We start from the raw sequence: 20,260 nt of genomic DNA, 5'->3' as shown, positions 1-20,260 counted from the left end.
ACTGGTACAGGTATGGGACCTGTTATCCAGAATGCTTAGGTCCTGGGGGTTTCTGGATAACGGATCTTTCCATAATTTGGATCTTCATGCCCTAAGTCAACTAGAAAACCATGTAAACATTAAGGGGCAGATTTATCAAGGGTCGAATTGAAAATTAGAATTTCAAATTTGCCACCTAAAACCTCCCGAATTGCTGTTTTAGTCAATGGGAGACATCCTGAGATCAATCTGGAGTTGTTTGGTGCCTTCTTGACATTCAAGTTTTTTCCAGAGACTTTTTAAGACTCAAATCTAATTCGATTTTAGTTTTCGGGTCGATCCTATTCACCCAAATTTTAAAAATTAATTTTTTTAAATACATTTCGAATTTCATGGGAGTTTAAAAAAACAACAAAAAAAAAACCTCCCATGAATTCGAAATTTGACCTTTGACAAATCTGCCCCTAAATAAACCCAATAGGTTGGTTTGCTTCCAATAAGGATTAATGATCTCTCAGTTGGGATCAAGTACAAGCTACTGTTTTATTATTATAGAGAAAAAGGAAATCATTTTTAAAAATCTGGATTATTTGGATAAAATGGGAGTCTATGGGAGATATCCTTTCCGTAATTCTGAGCTTTCTGGATAAGTTTCCGGATAACGGATCCTATACCTGTATTTGGTAAAAACGCCTTTGCACCAAAAACTGCCCATCATAAACCGCTTGTTCCATAAACACAGAAAGTTCAGTACAGGTATGGGACAGGTTATCCAGAATGCTCAGGACCTGGGGGTTTCCTGATAACAGATCTTTCTGTTATATGGCTCTTCACACGGTAAGTTTACTATAAAATCATGTAAACATTAAATAAACCTAAAAGGCTGGATTAATTATATCTTAATTGCGATCAAGTACAAGTTACCATTTTATTACTACAGAGAAAGGAAATTATTTAAAAAAAAAAAAAATCTATTTGGATAAAATGGAGTCTTTGGGAGACAGACTTTCCGTAATTCAGAGCTTTCTGGATAACGGATTCCATACCTGTACTACAAAATAATATATCATTAATTGAATATATCTCCCAAAAGTCAGTCTAAATCTGTGTCCCAGGGCTCACTGGAAAAACAATAATTTGTGATTAGATGAGAATTAAAATTCAACAATGAATCAGGCTACAAATGCCAGTTCTAATGTTTCTGTGCCAGCCTAAGGCCTCCAAATGCCCCCATTTTCTGCTCATTCATAGCACATGTCTTGGGCTGCTGTCACTTACCTGAACTAAGGGAACTGGGGAAAGACTCACAATTTACTGTATATTAGGGGTCACCAACCTTTTTTAGCACTGAGCTAAATTCAAAGACAAAGATTTGGGGAGCAACACAAACATAAAAAAAGTCCCTGGGGGTGCCAAATAAGGGCTGTGATAAATTGGAGTCTATGAGAGATGGCATTTCCGTAATTCAGAGCTTTCTAGATAATGGGTTTCCGGATAACGGATCCCTTACCTGCAGTGACAAACATCAGAACTGAAATGGGCGGATTTATCAAATGCATTCCTGTTAAAGTTGATTTATTTTTCAAATTTAAGAAAAAGTTCACAACCTTTCACTGAATTTCAACAATCTCGCTCAGTTACCAAAGGAATTCCTAACTCCCCCCAAAGTTTATCATCAGTGGATAAAATTGGGAAAAAGGTTTAATGTTTTTAAGTAATGTGTGTAAAAAAAAAATTAAATAAAAATAGGTTACGTTTTTAAAGTACAGGTATAACATTTATGGTTTTACTAGGTTTTACATGGCAAACTGTTCTTTGAGTTTTTTGTGCTAAATCTTGAAAATTCGTTTCAGAAACCTGAATTAAGAAAATGTGGCCCCCACATCTGAATTTTGATTTGAACTTATCTAGGTTGATTGAAAAACAAAAGAAACAAAGCAAATAAGGTTAGAATTTAACAGTAAGAGGCCCATTTATCAAAGGTGAATTTTGAATTTATTCGAATATATAAGAAAAAATGTCTAATATTCGATCAAATGGTTCCGCCCAAAAATTCGTAAAAAAATTGTATTCGATTCGCATGAACCAAAATTTTCTCCCGAAAAAACCCCCTTGAATGTCAGGAAGGCTATTAACATCTTAAAATGGCTCAACGGACCTCTACCATTGACGTGTACATGAACTCGGCAGTTTGTATGTGATAAATCACACATTAGAATTTTGTGTACTTAACGTTAAATCTCTCTCTTCAGCCACTTGGGGGACACAGGGACAGAGGGTATAGCTGGTACCTCTAGGAGGGCAGGACACAATAGGAAAAAAATAGCCCCTCCTCCACTGGCTATACACCAGCAGGCGTAGCTTAGCTCAGTTTGTTCCAAAGTCAACAGGAATTATAACAATTAAAAAACTGACCTTAATAACTGAGAAAACAATGTCAAAAAAACATATGTCTGACAAAAGCGAGGGCCTCAATCCAGGGAGGGAAGCCCTGTGTCCTCCAAGTGACTGAAGAGAAAGAGATTTAACGGTGAGTACACAAAATCTCTTTTCTCCAAGTTAGCTTGGGGGACACAGGGACAGTGGGGATGTACCAAAGCTGTCCCCTAGAAAACTCTCGGGTGGGAAAGTGAGGCCTATGTGGAAGTAACCACTGCGGCTTTAAGCACATTTTTTCCAAAGCGAGTGTCCGAGGCTGCAAAGGTGTCAAAATGATAGAATTCTGAAAAGGAGTGAACAGATGTCCAGGTATGCTGCCCTGCACAGCTGATGCCTGGCTCCTGAACGCCCAAGACGTACTCATCCCCCTGGTGGAGTGGGCTCAGAGTCTAGCTGGTGGCGTTTGACCTCGCTTGCTTGATCCAGCGGGAGATTTGGTGGCCGGTGCCCCTTGGTGTGGACCTGAGGGAATGACCAGTAGTGAGTCAGTCTTGCGGATGTCCTGAACACTGTGCAGATAGAACTTTAGAGCACAGACTTGACTTTGTTTAATGCTCCTCTGCTTCTTGTGCCCCCTTGGTGCTTGATGTAGGCGACCGCTGTGGAGTTGTCGGACTGTATCTTCACAGCCTGACCCCTCAGACCTTGCTGCCAATGAAGCAAGCAGAGCCGGATTGCCCGGATCTCGAGCAAGTTGATCTGTAGCTTCTTTTCCCATGAGTTCCACTGTCCGTCCTGAGTGTTTTTCAAAAACTGCTCCCCAGCCGAACAGAACCAGCCCAGTTCCTGTAGGTTGTCTATGTTTATCTTGAGCGATCTCTGAGCTTCCGCAAAAGGAGGGTGCTTCGATTAGCAGGTCGTACAGATATTGGGTGATGGAAATCTGCGCCGATCATTGCTGCCATGATCTTGGTAAAGACTTGAGGGGCCAACATTATGCCGAATGGGAGGCTTGTGAACTGGTAATGACATTTCTAGAAAGCAAATCGCAAGTGTTTCTGATGTGGAAGGAAAACGGGTACATGAAGGTAAGCGTCCTTTATGTCGAGAGAAATCAGAAAATTGTCCAGGGGACATTGCTGTGATGACCGATCTGAGTGACTCCATTTTGAATCTCCGTGGACGAATGAATTTGTTTGTTTTTTTCCTTGAGATCCAATATGGGTTGGACAGACTTGCTCTTGTAGCAAGTCTGGATATAAAAAAACGATGGGGGGAGGTAAGGAAGATTCTAGGCGATAACCTTGGGGGAATCTTGGATAAGTGAGATCCATGTGTTGGCAAAGAGATCCAGCCTCCCTCCTATTGGCTTCTTGTCTGCCAGAGTGAGATCGCCGGTCTTGGGAGGGGGGCGTTTCCGGTTCTTCCAGGGTGGTCTTTGCTTATTACCGAAACGTCCTCGGTTGGTAAAGGAGTGATGTGGAGGAAACGACCTTGTGTATTTGGTTTTGGGGCAACGAAAAAACTTGCCCCTGCGAAAGGAGGAGTGTGCTTTAGGTTGCGGTAGCAAGGTACTCTTGCCCACTGTTGCTTGGCTGATGATCTTATCCAGGTCGGCCCAAAGAGAAGCTTACCTTTAAAGGGAATGGAAGATTTTTTTAGAAGAAAGGTCTGCTGACCATAATTTCATTCAGAGTGATCTATGGGCTGCCACTGAGAGTGCAGATGATCGACTGATGACTTGAGCTGCATCGAGAGAAGCTTCAGAGAGATATTCATTTGCTTCCTTGATATGGGAAGCCCATTGGGAGAGTACATAGCGGGGTAACCCAGAGGCAATGGAGTTGAGGAGAGCATCGGACCAGGACTGGATAGCTCTGCTGACCATGCTGCCGTGGCTAAAACAGGACGTAGGGAAGTGTCAAACGCTGAGAACACGGAGCGTAGAAGGCTCTCGAATTTTTTGTCCATCAAATCCCTGAAGAAGGAAGAGTCAGGGAGGGAAAGGGCCATATACTTGGAAAGCAGGGATACTGGTGCGTCAACCAAAGGTGGAATCAACCATTTTTCTGTGAGCTCTTTAGGGAAGGGGTAAGGCTTCTGAAAACGTTGGTTGGTTTGAAAACGTCTCTCAGGAGTGTCCCACTACTGCTGGATGATCTGGTCAAGCCGAGAGTGAGAAAGGAATACTGGAGAGGTCTTGTTGTGACGCTTACCGTAAAAAGACTCTTCGAGGAGACGAATGAGACATCCGGTTCTTGAAGGTGGTGAGTCTCTAGTACACAAGTGATTACAGAATCTACTGAAGAGTGTTTGGGTGAATCCTCCCCCTCTTAGTCTGAATCGGGGGACAGTTCACTCTCTTCATCGGATGGGGAAGGAGCTCTGCGTTGAGACACTCTCCCCCTGGCAAGGCAGAAGAAGAGTTTGTCCAGTGAAAAGGCTAATTTTGGGATCCCAGTGGCTAATTGTGACGCCAACTTTGGGGTGGAAGGCTGTCTGTGTGGTGGGGAATCCCTGTCGGGAGAGGACGATTCCCATTGAACAGTCTGGTCCACTTGGGGAGAAGCAGGTCCTGGGGAGTCAGGGGCCAGCTCAGGTGGTTTGCATTTACTGCATATAGGGTTTTTGTGTCCCCTTGGCTAACGTTTGTGACATTTGGCACATGTTAGAAATTTAATTGGAGCAGCAGGTGCTGTCCTGGAAAAAAGTCTGTTGCTAGGCCCTTCAGACATGGTAACGGAGGTTACTGTGTCACTTGGGTAGACCGGTGTAAATCAGCAGGTCTCTATGAGCACTACCTACTGTGGTTATGAGCCAGGAAAAAAAAAAAAAAGAGACCAGTTTTTGTCCTAGAAATGTCCTGAAACAGCACTAGCACAGACCCCCTGCCTGTGTAGACACTTGGCGACTTGTGGTAGCTGTCCCCCAGTCATCGCTATAGTCGTGTCAGCCTGCACCTAGGTGCTCTGGTGGTGGCTTCCAAGATAGCAGCCGCGATAGAAATGGGGAGTAAATATCAGACACGTTTCTTCTACGTGCAGAGGAAAATTTATTCAGGCTGGATGGTCTGTGTCTGGTTGCACCCCGGAGACAGCTCAGACGCTGTGGGATGCCAATGGGAATCCTCTGCTCAGTGTAGAGGTCCTGGGTATCCACTGGTGTCAAGTGACGAGTAGAGAAAAAGCAATAAGATAAAAATAAATGTCATATCCTCCTGAGGACACAAACTGAGCTAAGCTCCGCCTGCTGGGGGTATAGCCATTGGAGGAGGGGCTAGTTTTATCCTAATGTTGTGTCCTGCCCTCCTAGAGGTACCAGCTATACCCCCAGTGTCTGACTTGGAGAATATTCAAATGTGTGAATTTTGTATGTCTTACTATTTGACTCTTGGAAATTTTGGTTTATTTATACAATTTTGATCATTTTTAAACAGTAGGAACATTTCCCTCGTTCTGTGACAAAAAATACTTTGGTCTATTACAGTTAACAATTGTTTTCTGTAAGTATGAATAGAATGCAAATTTCATGGAAACTGATGGAAAAAGCCTGGTAAAATTTCAGAAATAGGCAGATCCAAAATACTGGAAACAAAAACGTGTTCAAAGTTACTTAAAAAAAAATAAATATATATATATATTTTGGAAAGATTTGTTGAGGGAGTTATTTTAAGTAAAATAATGGGCTCTAAGGGAGCATCAAATTTATTTTATAGTTTGACAAGATGGGAGGAGTGAAAGAACAGAGATGGAAGAAATGTGTCCCCCTCCAGAACCTTAAAGCTCACTCACCTGGTTGTGAGAATGAGTCTGCCCCAGTGACTGCCCATAATAAGCGGCCTGTTGCCTATAATACTCAGCCCATGCCATCGTATAGTCTGGTTGTGAACTTGCCTGGGAAGTGGCGCTGGCAGCCTGGTCTGAAGAAGGCAGGAGAGAACCGTTATCCATTTATAAGTAACCCCAGGGACATTGTGATTATAAACAAGAAGAGGGGCACTAAGCAAGGTGCATATGAATATCAGGCAGCGTCGACCCCTTAGGATAGACAAAGAGTAATGGACAGAACCTTAGCTTTGGACTAGCTATAGCTGTGCAACAGTTAAGACTTGGTAGTAAGACTTACTCTGCTTCTTGTAATACTCTTCCCAGGCCTTGCTGTAATCGGGCTGTGCATTTTGCTGCTGGCTTTGCGGACCTGCCAAAATAAAGAAAGATAGTTTTACTCCATAAGCTTAACACATCTTGGCCTAGGATCAGTTCCTCAAACATGGTCTGAGCACAGGTGCAATATTTTGATAAACTAAAAGGAATAAAGCAAATGCCACACCAGGCCGTTTCTCCGCCTGCATCCAAACGCAGATGCGGAGAAAGCCATTTGAGGCATTAGCTCAAGAGACCATTAAGACATTCTTATAAGATAGGTTACTTAAAAGCAAGAAGAAAACAGCTCCAGGCTCAAGGTAATTTTTCAAATAACTAGGGTGCAATGAGCTAAGAAGCATAAGAGTGCAGCCCTTAGAGCTCACTTTCCAAGCTCTTGTTCCCTAGGGATTGCTGCCATAGCATTTGGTGCAGAGAAGAGCATAGGCAGTTCCTTACCCATCTTAGGGTAGTTGGTAAGAACAGGGCCCCGATGTGGGCTGTGCCTCCGGATACTCCGTAATTTGTGAGTCTAAATGGTATGCAAATTAGGGGGTGGGTGGAGTGGCACCTCATAGCGCTCCTGCCACTCTTGGGATTAAACACAGTGCCCTGCACTGTAAATTACCCCTACAAAGCCATGGTGATGGCCCAGAATGCAAGCTCCTACCTATAACTTAATTAGCTATGAATTTAGAATAAAATACTAGTTGTGCAGAGTTTTTAATGCTGAATAAAAGGACATCTTTGCTCAAAAGTTACTTGCCAAACAAACATTCCACCATGCTTTATTCATATAGCAGAGATGGTCCTTGATAAATAAAAGCCCGATATTGTGATTCAATTATTTTGGACCTTAACTAAATGTTAAGCGGCTCAGGAGAATCTGAAAACCAAAGAGTTAAGCATGCTGATAAGGAATGATGTGGAGTACCACTGCCTGGATAGGGCGTTTCGGGACTTGACCGATGCATCCAGTCAGACCGCTGTCTCTTTGTGAATAGCTGTAGGGTCACACAAAGTGCCCACCTGCTAATTCACACAAAGAAAAAAAATAGACCTACATGAATGGCCTTTCTTCTAAGAGTCATTGAGGGATACGCCAATTAATGGACTGCAAGCCGGCATTGTTTTACCTCATTGGACACTTTATTTAGGTGCTGAAAGGGAGGGAGGTGTAGAGGAGGCAATAAAATCAAAATGTTTAGATCATTCATTAGGATGGGAGTGGGCGGAGGACGGATTCGCTGAATTTGTTTCCCATTTGGCCTGCGAGTGCTTACAGACATTCTTTTTCTTTTGCTGGTTGCATACAATTAGGTCTTATTTAACAATAATGAGGGGCTCTGTATTGTGTCTTTCACTGCAAGCCAAGAAAAAGGGACCTAGTCCCTCACAAAGACCATATGTCTCTAACCTGGGTCATTATAGCCTTTTCATTCTAGGACAGTGATATATAACCTCTGGCACTTTAGCTGTGATCTAACTAGAACTATAAAAAAAAAAAAAAAAAAAAAAAAAAAGGATATTTCCAACAGGCTATTTTAGCATATATGGTGGACCAAAGCAAATCATATAAATCCGAATAAAGAGTAAGTGTTAAACGGAGTTTGAATGGTCTGCACCACCTAACCCTTGCATATTCATGTCGAACCAAAAACGGAGAGCAGCACAGGGAAAGGGCTTGAAAATGGAAGCATGGGCCCTTTATAAACAAGCCATTCTATTTTCAATGGGAAAAATTAGTGTTTACTACTCACCTTGGATCTGCTGTGCAGTTTGCTGCCATGCCTGGTAAGTGCTACCCCAACCCTGTGTTACAAAAGCTTGAGGACCACTGCATAAATAGAGGGTAAAAAAATAATAATGAACAGAGATTACATCTATTGCACTCCTGTTTCAAGCAGACAAAACAACTGAAAGATTACCAATAATGTGCAGCTTCCTGCAATGCTCTACCTAGCCTGTATGAAATAAACTTGCAGCTTCCGGACCAAACAAGCCTGTGCATAATAATCCTCTATTTGCAACATCCTCTTCTAACCAGCGGCTAGCCAATAATGTTACAGTTCTGTTTATACAGTATATTATATGATATATAATACACAAAAGCCATGAATATCCTGTAAATTATATCCTTATAAACGGTGAGTTCTGATGTCATCAGTTATAAACGGTGAGTTCTGATGTAATTTCTGTCACATGACTCATTAAAATTTGTGTATTATAATAAATAAAGTAACCCCAGTTGCAAAATATGAGGATATTAGAAGTTACCTCGGAGTTCCATGACCTGTATAAAAACACTCGGCCTTCGGCCTCGTGTTTTTATATGGTCATGAAACTCCTCGGTAACTTATAATATCCTTATATTTTACAAGAGGGGGTACTTTATTCACTATATATTTAACCACATGACATTCCAAAACAAAAATCGTTCTATGACGAGATTTAAACAACTTACTTTTGATGAGGTGTAGCATGTGCCTGGCTGAAAGCACTCTGACCAAAGCTGCTGGGGCCACCTATTGTAGTACCCTAGAAAAAACACAAAACGTAAGAGTCTCTCACAGCAACAAATAAGCAGATAACATACTGATCCCCTTAGTTGCCACAGGTTACTACTCCTGGTGCAAACTTTTCAATATAACAATCAACAGAAACCAGATACAAACGTAATCAGAATTAGAAAACCAAATTACTTACCCCAACTTTCTCATCGATGAGATGCCTGGCCAGCTCAATCTGCTGGGGGACACCCCGGATGGTAAATATCCTGACAGCTGGGTCTGTGTTGGGAGGGGGGTTTCTCTGTAGCTCCACATGAGCCCCTGACTGCTGGTTTATATTTTTGATATTTTCACCACCTGTTGGATGAGGGGGAAGGAAGAGCAAGAGTGAGGATCTTTCAGCATCAATGTTAGTAAGCAGAGAAAAAGTTGGATTTCAGTCTAAAACCTAAGATGTGACACACAGAGGTTGTAAACAGTAATTAGTAGAGTCCATAGCAAGAATAACTGATTTAAACGTGACCTCTGCAATACACTCCTTGTCAATACCTCTTCTCCTCCCAATTAAGCACAAAACAACAAGGCCCAGCCCCGGGAGATAATATTGGGACGAAACATTCTTATGTAGGAAACCAAGGGCTCCTTCTCCCCCTAAGCAATAGGTTCTTATAGGCACCATGCTACTAGTTGTATTGGTTTCTATTTAGTTCCTATTTCTCATGCAACCAATGGACCATCTCTTATTAAAACCGTCTTGCAGAATAGAGAAAAAGCGACAGAAAAAAAAAAAGAATATTTCATATTTTATTAGTTAAGGTCTTGGTGTGTTTTTGGTAAGTTGCTCATATGCACTATCGTCCAGTTGGATTTTTGGTTTTCGTTATTGTAACTGTGCTACACCAATAAACTCAGACTATTGTTTGGTTGCTATTGATTGGCTATGTTATTACACCAGCCCTAGTGTGCTACGATATCCACAGAAAGGCAAGCAATGTTCAACTTCTGCTCATCCTGTGGCCATCAATTCTGAATGGCACAAAAGAGCTTGGCCGCAGCTACTCTGACCAATTAAAGGAGAACGGCACACAGCAGGGGGACCATGTACTCACAAAAGAGCCTCTAATTACTTGGCCTATTCACTGCCAAATGGACCTGCAAAGCAATTGACTGAAGAATTCAGTTCAGCTTGGGGAGTAAAACAGATATTAAATGGTTTATAAGGGTGATCGAGGCTCCCAGCTGTGAAGCTGTGAACGCCTAAGTAATGGTATATTGCAGTGGAAATAAATTGCCAGTGGTGAGTTCTAAAAGTGCTAGGGTTGTTAAACATTGAGATGGGCACAATTTAAATCAATATGCCAGTTAGAATGTAACGCAAAGCCAAGTTAAAGAGGTCCTATTTATTGAAGAGAGTCTATAACAATCCCCCATTTATGTTATTATTTCAGACTCCGAATAATGGGGTGGTTTGGGGGTAAAAATCCTCTCCTCCCTGTTATTCCCCCTGCCAAGAACAACTGTGGATACCATGAGCTCCCCAGCTGGGTGGCAAATCGTAAAGCAATAAATCAAAGCCGCTAAAAGGCAGATTGGACAGGCAGGGACATTGAACCCCCATCTGACAGTGACACACTGTTTATCATGGAAATGTGAATGGGAAAGTTGACAGGGGGAGGGGCCGCTTCAGAGCTGGCCTGGTACAAATGCTCTTGCTAATCTAGCGGCTTCAGGGTTAACCTCATTTTAAGGCTGAATGAGTAATAACAAGTACAATGTAAAAAGCTGGCTGCCATAGTACTAGTGTCTGTCATGGTTTAAAAGATGCAAATAGTTTGCTTTCCTGTTATTATTGCAATTCTGAGCAATTCGGGGCTGTGAAAAAAAAAACAAAAAAAAAAAAAAAAAACTTTACAGGGCTGTTCCATGCATGTACACTAGAAGCATCCTTAATTCTGCGCTGCTTTAGGAAAAGCAAATTTTTCCTGCTGTTGGCAATGCTCTTAGGCATGATCTGCACTTCATAACTGCGTACACGGAGTGCAAGATTCATTAAGAATACCTAGCATATGGAACAAATTGATCAGAAGTTACTGACAGCACGAAGGTGTGCACAGGATTAAAACTCCTCTGCCCAAAGTGTTCTAACCTTTGCCAATCACGAGACCACATTTGTCGGCCGGCACAGTGTAGTTGATCTCTTGCATGCTTCCTGGGGTACTGAGGTTCCAATCACCACGGCTCCGTCCCCTTCCCCGTGCCAAGGAGAGACCTCCAAAGCCATCACGTTCCTGCAGCACGGGAACAGACATGACAATTATGATCAGATATGTCAGTTGAGGGTCACAAATAAGTATGGATAACAGCTCTTTAGAGATATTGATGCCTACTCAGGAAGGCTCACCTGTGCTGTAAGAATAAGTTCATTGATGATATGAGCAGCATGCTGACACCGGTCAGGGAGGCCCATTACCTGTGCCACTCGCTCAGGGCTGAGCCCATCATCTGCAAGAGGAAAAACATAGTGCATATTTTAACATTTAAATCATATGTGCTACTATTTTATCAATATCTTAACTGTAGCATTAGCTGTTCGTATCCTCATAGTAATCAAGCTTTAAGAGAAAACTTTAGCAATTACAGCTGCAAATAATTGCCCCCTAAAATCATATCTGGCACAGACATGGTGTTCCCGGCTTACTTGTATAGAAATTATGATAAAGAGAAGATCATTCAACATGAAAACCTCTGCCCTTATATAAAGTAAGGTGCTGCCAGAAGACATACTGGCAGATATTTGACAAACAATTATTAAACATAAGGAAAATATCTACACTTGCAGGTGTTACCTGCCATTTAACCTTATAGTAATCTGTATTGGAAACAGAGACCAATTCTTTCTTTTTACATACATAAGATACAGAATATGGGATAAAATTCTGCCCAACGGGTGAGAAAATCTTAAATTATTAGTTGCTTGGCAGGTTGCATTGGCCAGCCAATGCGGATTAATCCATCAATTTGGTGAAACGACTGGATCGTATGGGTGAGCCTGTGCAGAACCATATACATAGGAATCATCCGCACTTCGTCAATACAATAAACTTATCATCGGACAGGCTTTTTGGATAGTTTCCAAAAGATAATTGAGCTGTACAATGAAATGTTGGTTAGAAATGCTATTGTTTTAGCCCCATAAACGGCTGGTCAACAGCTTGGTTAAGAGTGACCAAGTTGGGAGCCAACACTAGACCATGTGGAGCCAAATATATTCTGCACACCTTAGGATAGCTATACACAATCACCTCTGGAGATAATGTAGTAAACTTTTTATAAATTAATTTCAGGCCTCATTTGCCGTACAGTGCAATGAGGAATATTCTAGGAAGGTAGATATCCTACATTACAGTGGAGAATTCCCACAGGCTTGGCACTATATGATTGCAGAGAGCATTAGATAAGACATGGATTTTGTTCTAGGACTAGCAGGAAAAGGCTGCATAGGCCACAGGATAACGACTGGGCCTTGTTTAATAAGATGTCTAGGAAACAGCTGTCTAGATGACATGGATTGATTTGTCGTGGAAAAGAAACAACTGCAGAGAAGTTAAGGTCACAAACCTGGCTTAAACTGAATCCTCACTCCAGCATCATTCTGGATCTTTTTTATCATTTCACCATTTCTTCCTATTATGATTCCCACAGCAAACCTAGGTACAGACACCTGTTGGAAAACACAAACTGTGCTTATAGGGGAAGCTTCATGAAAACCGAGTGTAAAACTCTACTTGCTACTAAAGAGAGGCCTGTCATTTGACAAGCCGTTACATTGATACAACATTGTATTTCAAACATCAGTTTTACAGTAAGGCCCATTAATCTTTGGACAGAGACATTTTTCTAATTTTGGTTCTGTACATTACCACAATGAATTTTAAATGAAACAACTCAGATGCAGTTGAAGTGCAGACTTTCAGCTTTAATTCAGTGGGTTGAACAAAAAGATTGCATAAAAATGTGAGGAGCTAGAGCCTTTTTTTAAACACTTCATTTCAGGGGATCAAAATTAATTGGACAAATGAAAAAACTGAAAATAAAATGTTCATTTCTAATACTTGGTTGAAAACCCTTTGCTGGCAATGTCAGCCTGAAGTCTTGAACTAATGGACATCACCAGATTCTGGGTTTCCTCCTTTTTAATGCTCTGCCAGGCCTTTACTGCAGCGGCTTTCAGTTGCTGTTTGTTTGTGGGCCTTTCTGTCCGAAGTTGAGTCTTCAACAAGTGAAATACATGCTCAATTGGGTTCAGATCAGGTGACTGACTTGGTTATTCAAGAATATGCCACTTCTTTGCTTTAATAAACTCCTGGGCTGGTTTGGCTGTATGTTTTGGGTCATTATGAAATGCATCCCAATGAATTCGACTGCATTTAGCTGGATTTGAGCAGACAGTAGGTCACCTCAGAATTAATTCGGCTGCTTCTGTCTTGTGTCACTTCATGGATAAACACTAGTGTCCCAGTGGCACTGGCAGCCATGCACGGCCGAGCCATCACACTGCCTCCGCCGTTTTACAGACGATGTGGTATGCTTTGGATCATGAGTCCACACCTTCTCCATACTTTTTTCTTGCCATCATTCTGTTAGAGGTTGATCTTGGTTTCATCTGTCCAAAGAATGTTTTGTCCAGAACGGTGCTGGCTTTTTTTTTAGACTCCTCCTGGAGTGTTGTTCACTTATTTGGCTGTTGTGAAGGGGTTTCTCTTCAGCATGGAAATTATTCTGCTATCGTCCACCAATTTTGTCTTCCGTGGACGTCCAGGTTTTTTTGCCTTGCTGAGTTCACCAGTGCTTTCTTTCTCATGATGTAACAAACTGTAGATTTTACCATTCCTGATATTGTAGCAATTTTTCGGATAGGGTTTTTCTGTTTTTGCAGCTTAAGGATGGATTGTTTCACCTGCATGGAGAACTCCTTTGACCGCATTTTGTCTGTTCACAGCAAAATCATCCACATACAAGCACCCCCCCCCCCTCAAATCAACTCCAGGGCTTTTATCTACTCAATCGATAATGACATAACGAAGGAATTGCCCACACCTGCCCATGAAATAGCCTTTGAGTCAAAGGTCCAATTACTTTTGATCCCCTGAAATGAAGTAATTGTGTTAAAAAAAAGGCTTTAGTTCCTCACATTTTATGCACTCTTTTTGTTCAACCCACTGAATTAAAGTTGAAAGTCTGCAGTTCAACTGCATCTGAGTTGTTTCATTTAAAATTCATTGTGGTAATGTACAGAACCAAAATTAGAAAAAAAGTTGTCTCTGTCCAAAGATTTATGGGCCTAACTGTATGTAGGCTGCTTTTTATCACTGGTGTCACAGTTGTACTCCTGACTGCGGAAGAAAAGGTTAATACAAGGAACACAGCAACGTACCTCTACGCTACCCCCACCAATCCTTGAGCTGAAATCACTTCGGATGCCCCTGAAGTCAGCCTGGTCTTTTTCTCGGATGATCTCCAGGACCAGATCTCTTGCTTGCTGCATGGTAATACAAGAAAAAGTGAACTTTAAAAAGATACAGTAGCACAGTAACCTTCATGCTGGGAACAGGAAAGTGAAAGGGAGGGGTCATGTGCACTTGCCGGCATTAAGGCTTATATCTCAATTAGTGGGGTTTCCACTCACAATTTACTTTAAAGTAACCCTCCTATTTCTGTGTACATGGGGCGGAAAATGCACATAGGGACAAATTGCCAAAAAAAGTAAATTTCAAGCAAGCAAGGAGAAATAGCGGCATAGGATCTACTTAGTGTGACATTAGCCTAAGGCAATGAAGTTAATCGCTAAATGCAAAGCCACCTCATGTCTATGGACTTAACAGTCCAATCACCTTGCAGATGTTTTAAGAGATTGTTGCTTACCAGTAAAGGACTATTTACTTAACTAAAGTATTAAAGTAAGTATTAAAGGGGTGGTTCACCTTCAAGGTAAATTTGACTATGTTATAGAATGCCCAATTCTAAGCAACTTTTCAATTTGTTTTCATTTTTTTTATAGTTTTATAGTTGCCTTTCTTCTGACTCTTTGCAGCTTTCAAATGGGCATTGTTGACCCTTTCTAAAAAGCAAATGCTCAGTCTGTATGGCTACAAATGTATTGTTATTGCTACTTTTTATTGCTCATCTTTCTATTCAGGCCCTCTCCTATTCATATTCCAGTCAGTGCTTTGGTAATTTGGACCCTAGCTCCCAGATTGCTTGAAATGCAAATTGAAGAGCTGCTGAATAAGATAAATAACTAAAAAAAACCCTTCAATAATAAAAAAATAAAACCAATTGTAAATCATCTCAGAATATCACTCTCTACATCATACTAAAAGTTATCTCAAAGGTGAAGAACCCCTTTAAGGGTTTGCGGCATCAAACATAATTTAGTTCCCTGCTGGCATCTTGATCCTGCATATTCCCATAGGGCAGTTCTGCCCCAAATGGTTAGTACTTCATTGTGTGCACCCATGAACAGGGCAAAATTTGACCACCTCTGGTCCACTACAAAAAAAAAAAAATATATATATTTTCATCCATTCTCCCTGTGCGTACACCTGGTGGTGTGGGTTCTCACAAAGCCCCCCACTGCTGCTGTGGTGTCTTCTGCCCCTACAAACACACACTGTGATATTAATCACAGAAAGGATGAGCCTTCATACCTGCACTTTGAAAGGGTCACCAGTTATCCTCAGAGGCTTGTCTGCACCAGTTGGTAAAGGACCATCTTGGATCATGATCATTTTAACACCAGTCCTCTCCTGTAAAGAACATTTGTATAATGCAAATTTATCTTGAAAAGTCTTGTATCACCCAAGGATGCCTATGTTCAAAAATTAACTTCCGTAGCCCAACATGAGATACTTGCTGCAAAATCTAACAGTGAAGCTGTGCTTTTGAAGTTAGCACACTACAATCTAATCAGTGCATGTACAACAATCTACACACACTTGCCAATTGGATTTGAAAACAATTGGGTGAGGGAAGTAGTGCAAACCTATTACTTCCCATTTCGGGCAGCTTCTTGTGTCCAACTTATGCTCTATGGTACCAGGACATGCATTTGTGTCCCTACGGTCCTTTAGGGTCTGTAATGTGCATGTACACGGTCCATGAAACCTAGTTTTCTCGACCTGCGCCACGGTAAAAGAATGGTGTGTGTGTGTGTGTGTTTTGCATTAGAACTTACTCTATGCTTTCTGTGTCCTGGTCAGGACACAAGGTCTCTCTGGCATACCTCCACTGCATATCAGCTAAGAATGCTTATCTGGCAAAACCATATCTTGAGCAAACTTTGAACTCATTTACTACCCTACACTTTCTACTGCAGAAAAAGACAAAAATTTAAGTGATAATTATAAGCAAACTCCTTTGGAAATTAACATCCTACAAAGCCTGCAGCATATGGAGCATAATTACACGCTACTACCTGCTGCTGAGCAAAACTATTAGCAGAATGAAGTGGATGGGGCAGGCAGGGTGGAAAAAGGGGAGAGAGATGACGGGCCAGACTAAGATATAAGAGCCCTTTGGTTTAACGCCTTTGGAGAAGAAGCAAAGGATCAACACACCTGCAGCTGTTTGATGGTTTCCCCGCCTTTGCCGATGACTAGGCCCACTTTTGAAGCCGGGATGAGGATCTCCTGGACTGTGGTGCTGCCGTCCATGTCATTGTGGAACCCTGGTCCATTCCGACAACGATCCACAATCTGGCCCAGGAGTCGTTTTGCCTGTCTGTAGAGAGTGATGCAGAATTACCAACTACACCAGAATAATCAGTATTATATAGACAGTACAGCTTATTGTGCGCCCAGAACATTCTTTTAATATTTCTACTTAGTAAATGCGGATGGGAGTTGCCATATTGCTTCCATAAGAAGGAATGTTCTGGGCAGACAAAAAGCTTTACCCTTATACTTTACTGTCTAAGGCAGGGATCACCAACCTTTTGAACCTGTGAGCAACATTCAGAAGTAAAAGGAGTTGGGGAGCACCAGTAGCTTGAAAAATGTCCTTGGGGTGCCAAATAAGTGCCGTTATTGGCCTTTTGGTAGCCTCTATGTGAAATGTCAACCTACATTGAGGCTCTGTTTGGTAGTGTACCTGGTTTTTATAAAACCAAAACTTACCTCCAAACAAGGAATTCAAAAATAAGCTCCTGCTTTAAGGCCACTGGGAACAACATCCAAGGGGTTGGAGAGCAACATGTTTTTGCTTCTCCTACTCAATGTAACTGAATGTGTCTCAGTGGGAACTGTATTTTTACTATTAAAGGAACAGTAACACCAAAAACTGAGAGTGTTTTAAAGTAATGAAAATATCATGTAGTGTTGCCCTGCACTGCTAAAACAGAGATGTTTGCTTCAGAATCACTACTATAGTTCATATAAACAAGCTGCTGTGTAGCAATGGCGGAAATTGGAAAACGGCTAAATGGCACAGGATAGATAATGGATAACAGATAACACCACTAGACAGACAGAGCTTATCTGCTGTGTCACTTGAGCCTTTTCTCCTTTAAATGGCTGCCCCCATGGCTACACAGCAGCTTATTTATATAAATAATAGTAATGTTTCTGAAGCAAACAGCAGTTTTACTAGTGCAGGGCAACACTGTATTATATTTTTATTACTTTAAAACAATTTAATTTTTTGATGTTACTGGTCCTTTAAGTGCTGTTCTTAGATCTACCAGTGAGCTGTAATCTTGTTAGTGAGCTGCTATCTGGTTACCTTCCCATTGTTCTGTTAGGCTGCTAAGGGGAAACGAAGGGGTGATATCACTCCAATTTGCAGTACAGCAGTAAAGAGTGACTGAAGTTTATCAGAGCACAAGTCCCATGACTGGGGCAGCTGGGAAACTGACAATATGTCTTACCCCATGTCAGATTTCAAAATTAAATATAAAAAAAAAAAATCTGTCTTTAGAGAAACAGATTTCAGTGAAAAATTCTGCTGGAGCAGCACTATTAACTGATGCGTTTTGAAAAAACATGTTTTCCCATGACAGTAACCCTTTAAAACTAACCTCTGCTCTCCTACCACTAAACAGCCCTGCAGATTGCTTTGAATAGCTAGCAATATATATATATATATATATATATATATATATATATATATATATATATATATATATATATATATATATATATATATATATATATATATATATATATATATATATATATATATATATATATATATATATATCTATATATCTATCTATCTATCTATCTATCTATCTATCTATCTATCTATCTATCTATCTATCTATCTATCTATCTATCTATATCTATATCTATATATATATCTCAAACAAAACAGAAACCCAATGACTTTAATGTAATATGCAATTGGCGATAACACTTTTTTTTCCATCTCATCGCTCACAGCAGCTGAGGGGGGGGGGGGAGGGTTCTGAACACCTTAACAGCTACAGAGACTAGCTACAGTGCAGCAAAGCCAGTCAATCTTTGGGTAGACAGGGAACTAGGCCAGCTGGCCAATACCAACAACTGTCAGAGAGTGTGATGGCATGGTGGTAAAACTGCCTCCCTCTCTGCTGCAATACTTTCAGGAACTTTTGTGTTTGCTTACTGAGTGAAAACGTACAACAATTTTTTAAAGAGAGTGGATAAGAGGAGGGGAAGAAACCATGGGAGCAGGGCTCTGATTTGAGTAAGTTTATACTTTGCAACACTGAAATAATTTCAGCTGCAACATGCAGGTACAGCAACAACAAACATAGGCTGAAGTGATTTACATGGGTGCAGCCATGATCTGCATATGGATTTGTGTTCTGACCACGTAGATCATCCGGTGGAGAAACAGTAGAAGACAAAGTACACCTGTCGCAGATATTACTTTTTATAAGGAAAATGCTTGAATGCTTACAGACAGCTATGGTGTTTCCCATTTAATAATATCAAGGGGCAGATTTATCAAGGGTCGAATTTCGAGTTCAAGGGAGTTATTTAAAACTCCTATGAACTCGAAATGCGACAAATTTATTTTAAATTCGAATTTTTCAAAACTCGGGTGAATAGGATCGACCTGAAAATTCGAATTAATTCAACTCAAGTCAGGAAAGCTGCAAACAACTCCAAATTGATCCCAGGACGTCTTCCATAGGCTAAAAGAGCAATTCGGCAGTTTTAAGGTGGCGAATATTCGAATTCAAGTTCTTAAAGGGCCAGTGTATGAAATCTTGAAATTCGAATTCTTAAAGGAGAAGGAAAGGTTAAAACTAAGTAAGCCTTATCAGAAAGGTCCATCTAAATATACCAGTAAACCCCCAAAGTAATGCTGCTTTGAGTCCCCTGTCAAAAGAAACACAGCATTTCTATCCTTCTATTGTGTACTCATGGGCTTCTGTATCAGACTTCCTGCCTTCAGCTTAAACCTCATTGCCCTGGGCAAGAGCATGCTCAGTTTGCTCCTCTCCCCCTCCCTTCCCTTCTCTACTGTAATCTGAGCCCAGAGCAGGGAGAGACTCAGGCAGGAAGTGATGTCACAACATGTTAATACTGCAGCTCCTATCCTAAACAAACAGAGTTTTTAGAGGTATGGTAAAACATTCTACAGAATAAATATAGCATTCTAGCTTGCACTATTGCAGCTAATCTATTGGCAATAAAACCCCTCCATAGCTTTCCTTCTCCTTTAATAAAAAATCAAATCGAATTTTAACAATTCCCTAGTCAAATTTCAGAGTTTTGGCCATAAAAAAAAAAAAAACTCGAAAATTTGAATTTTCCCTTCGACCCTCAAAAAATCACCCCTAAGAGAGGTGACAGGGGGAGAATGTTTTGCATTACAACTTACTCTATACTTTCCGGTGTTCCGGTCAGGACACAAGGTCTCTCTGGCATACCTCCGCTGTCTGGAAGGCAGGAGAAAAGAAGGAAAACATTAAGGTGCAATTCATGGCAAAAGTTAAATTTTTCAATGTTTAATAAACTAGAATAACCAAAATGAGACCTTATTGTTGCAATTGACGGAATAATCAAAATTAGGGATGCACCGAATACAATATTTTGGATTCGGTTGAATCCTCGAATCCTCCAGGAAAGATTCGAATCCTAATCCTGTTGAAAAAGGCCGAATCCCAAACCAAATCCTGGATTCGGTGCATCCCCAATCAAAATATCCTTAATGGTTAGTTTAGGCATTGCTTCCCACAAGAGAGTTGTTGATGTGTTTTAC

At 41.0% G+C, this 20,260-nt stretch overlaps 1 protein-coding gene across 2 annotated transcripts in view; it reads right to left on the bottom strand.

Moving 5' to 3' along the window:
• The window catches only part of fubp3.S (far upstream element binding protein 3 S homeolog), a 49,462-nt gene that overhangs the window by 1,777 nt on the left and 27,425 nt on the right, over positions 1 to 20,260 (bottom strand). Inside the window, 12 exon segments of one of the 2 annotated variants that reach the window (NM_001089921.1) lie at positions 6,150 to 6,277; positions 6,484 to 6,555; positions 8,261 to 8,337; positions 8,965 to 9,038; positions 9,207 to 9,367; positions 11,157 to 11,298; positions 11,412 to 11,512; positions 12,629 to 12,731; positions 14,445 to 14,549; positions 15,718 to 15,816; positions 16,627 to 16,789; positions 19,880 to 19,937. In NM_001089921.1, the coding sequence (NP_001083390.1) occupies positions 6,150 to 6,277; positions 6,484 to 6,555; positions 8,261 to 8,337; positions 8,965 to 9,038; positions 9,207 to 9,367; positions 11,157 to 11,298; positions 11,412 to 11,512; positions 12,629 to 12,731; positions 14,445 to 14,549; positions 15,718 to 15,816; positions 16,627 to 16,789; positions 19,880 to 19,937 (1,283 nt within the window). 2 annotated transcript variants of the gene reach the window in all.

This window comes from Xenopus laevis, chromosome 8S (genome assembly GCF_017654675.1).
Source record: "Xenopus laevis strain J_2021 chromosome 8S, Xenopus_laevis_v10.1, whole genome shotgun sequence".
In the NCBI taxonomy this organism is placed as follows: Eukaryota; Metazoa; Chordata; class Amphibia; order Anura; family Pipidae; genus Xenopus; species Xenopus laevis.
This window is presented reverse-complemented; position numbering and strand designations above follow the sequence as displayed.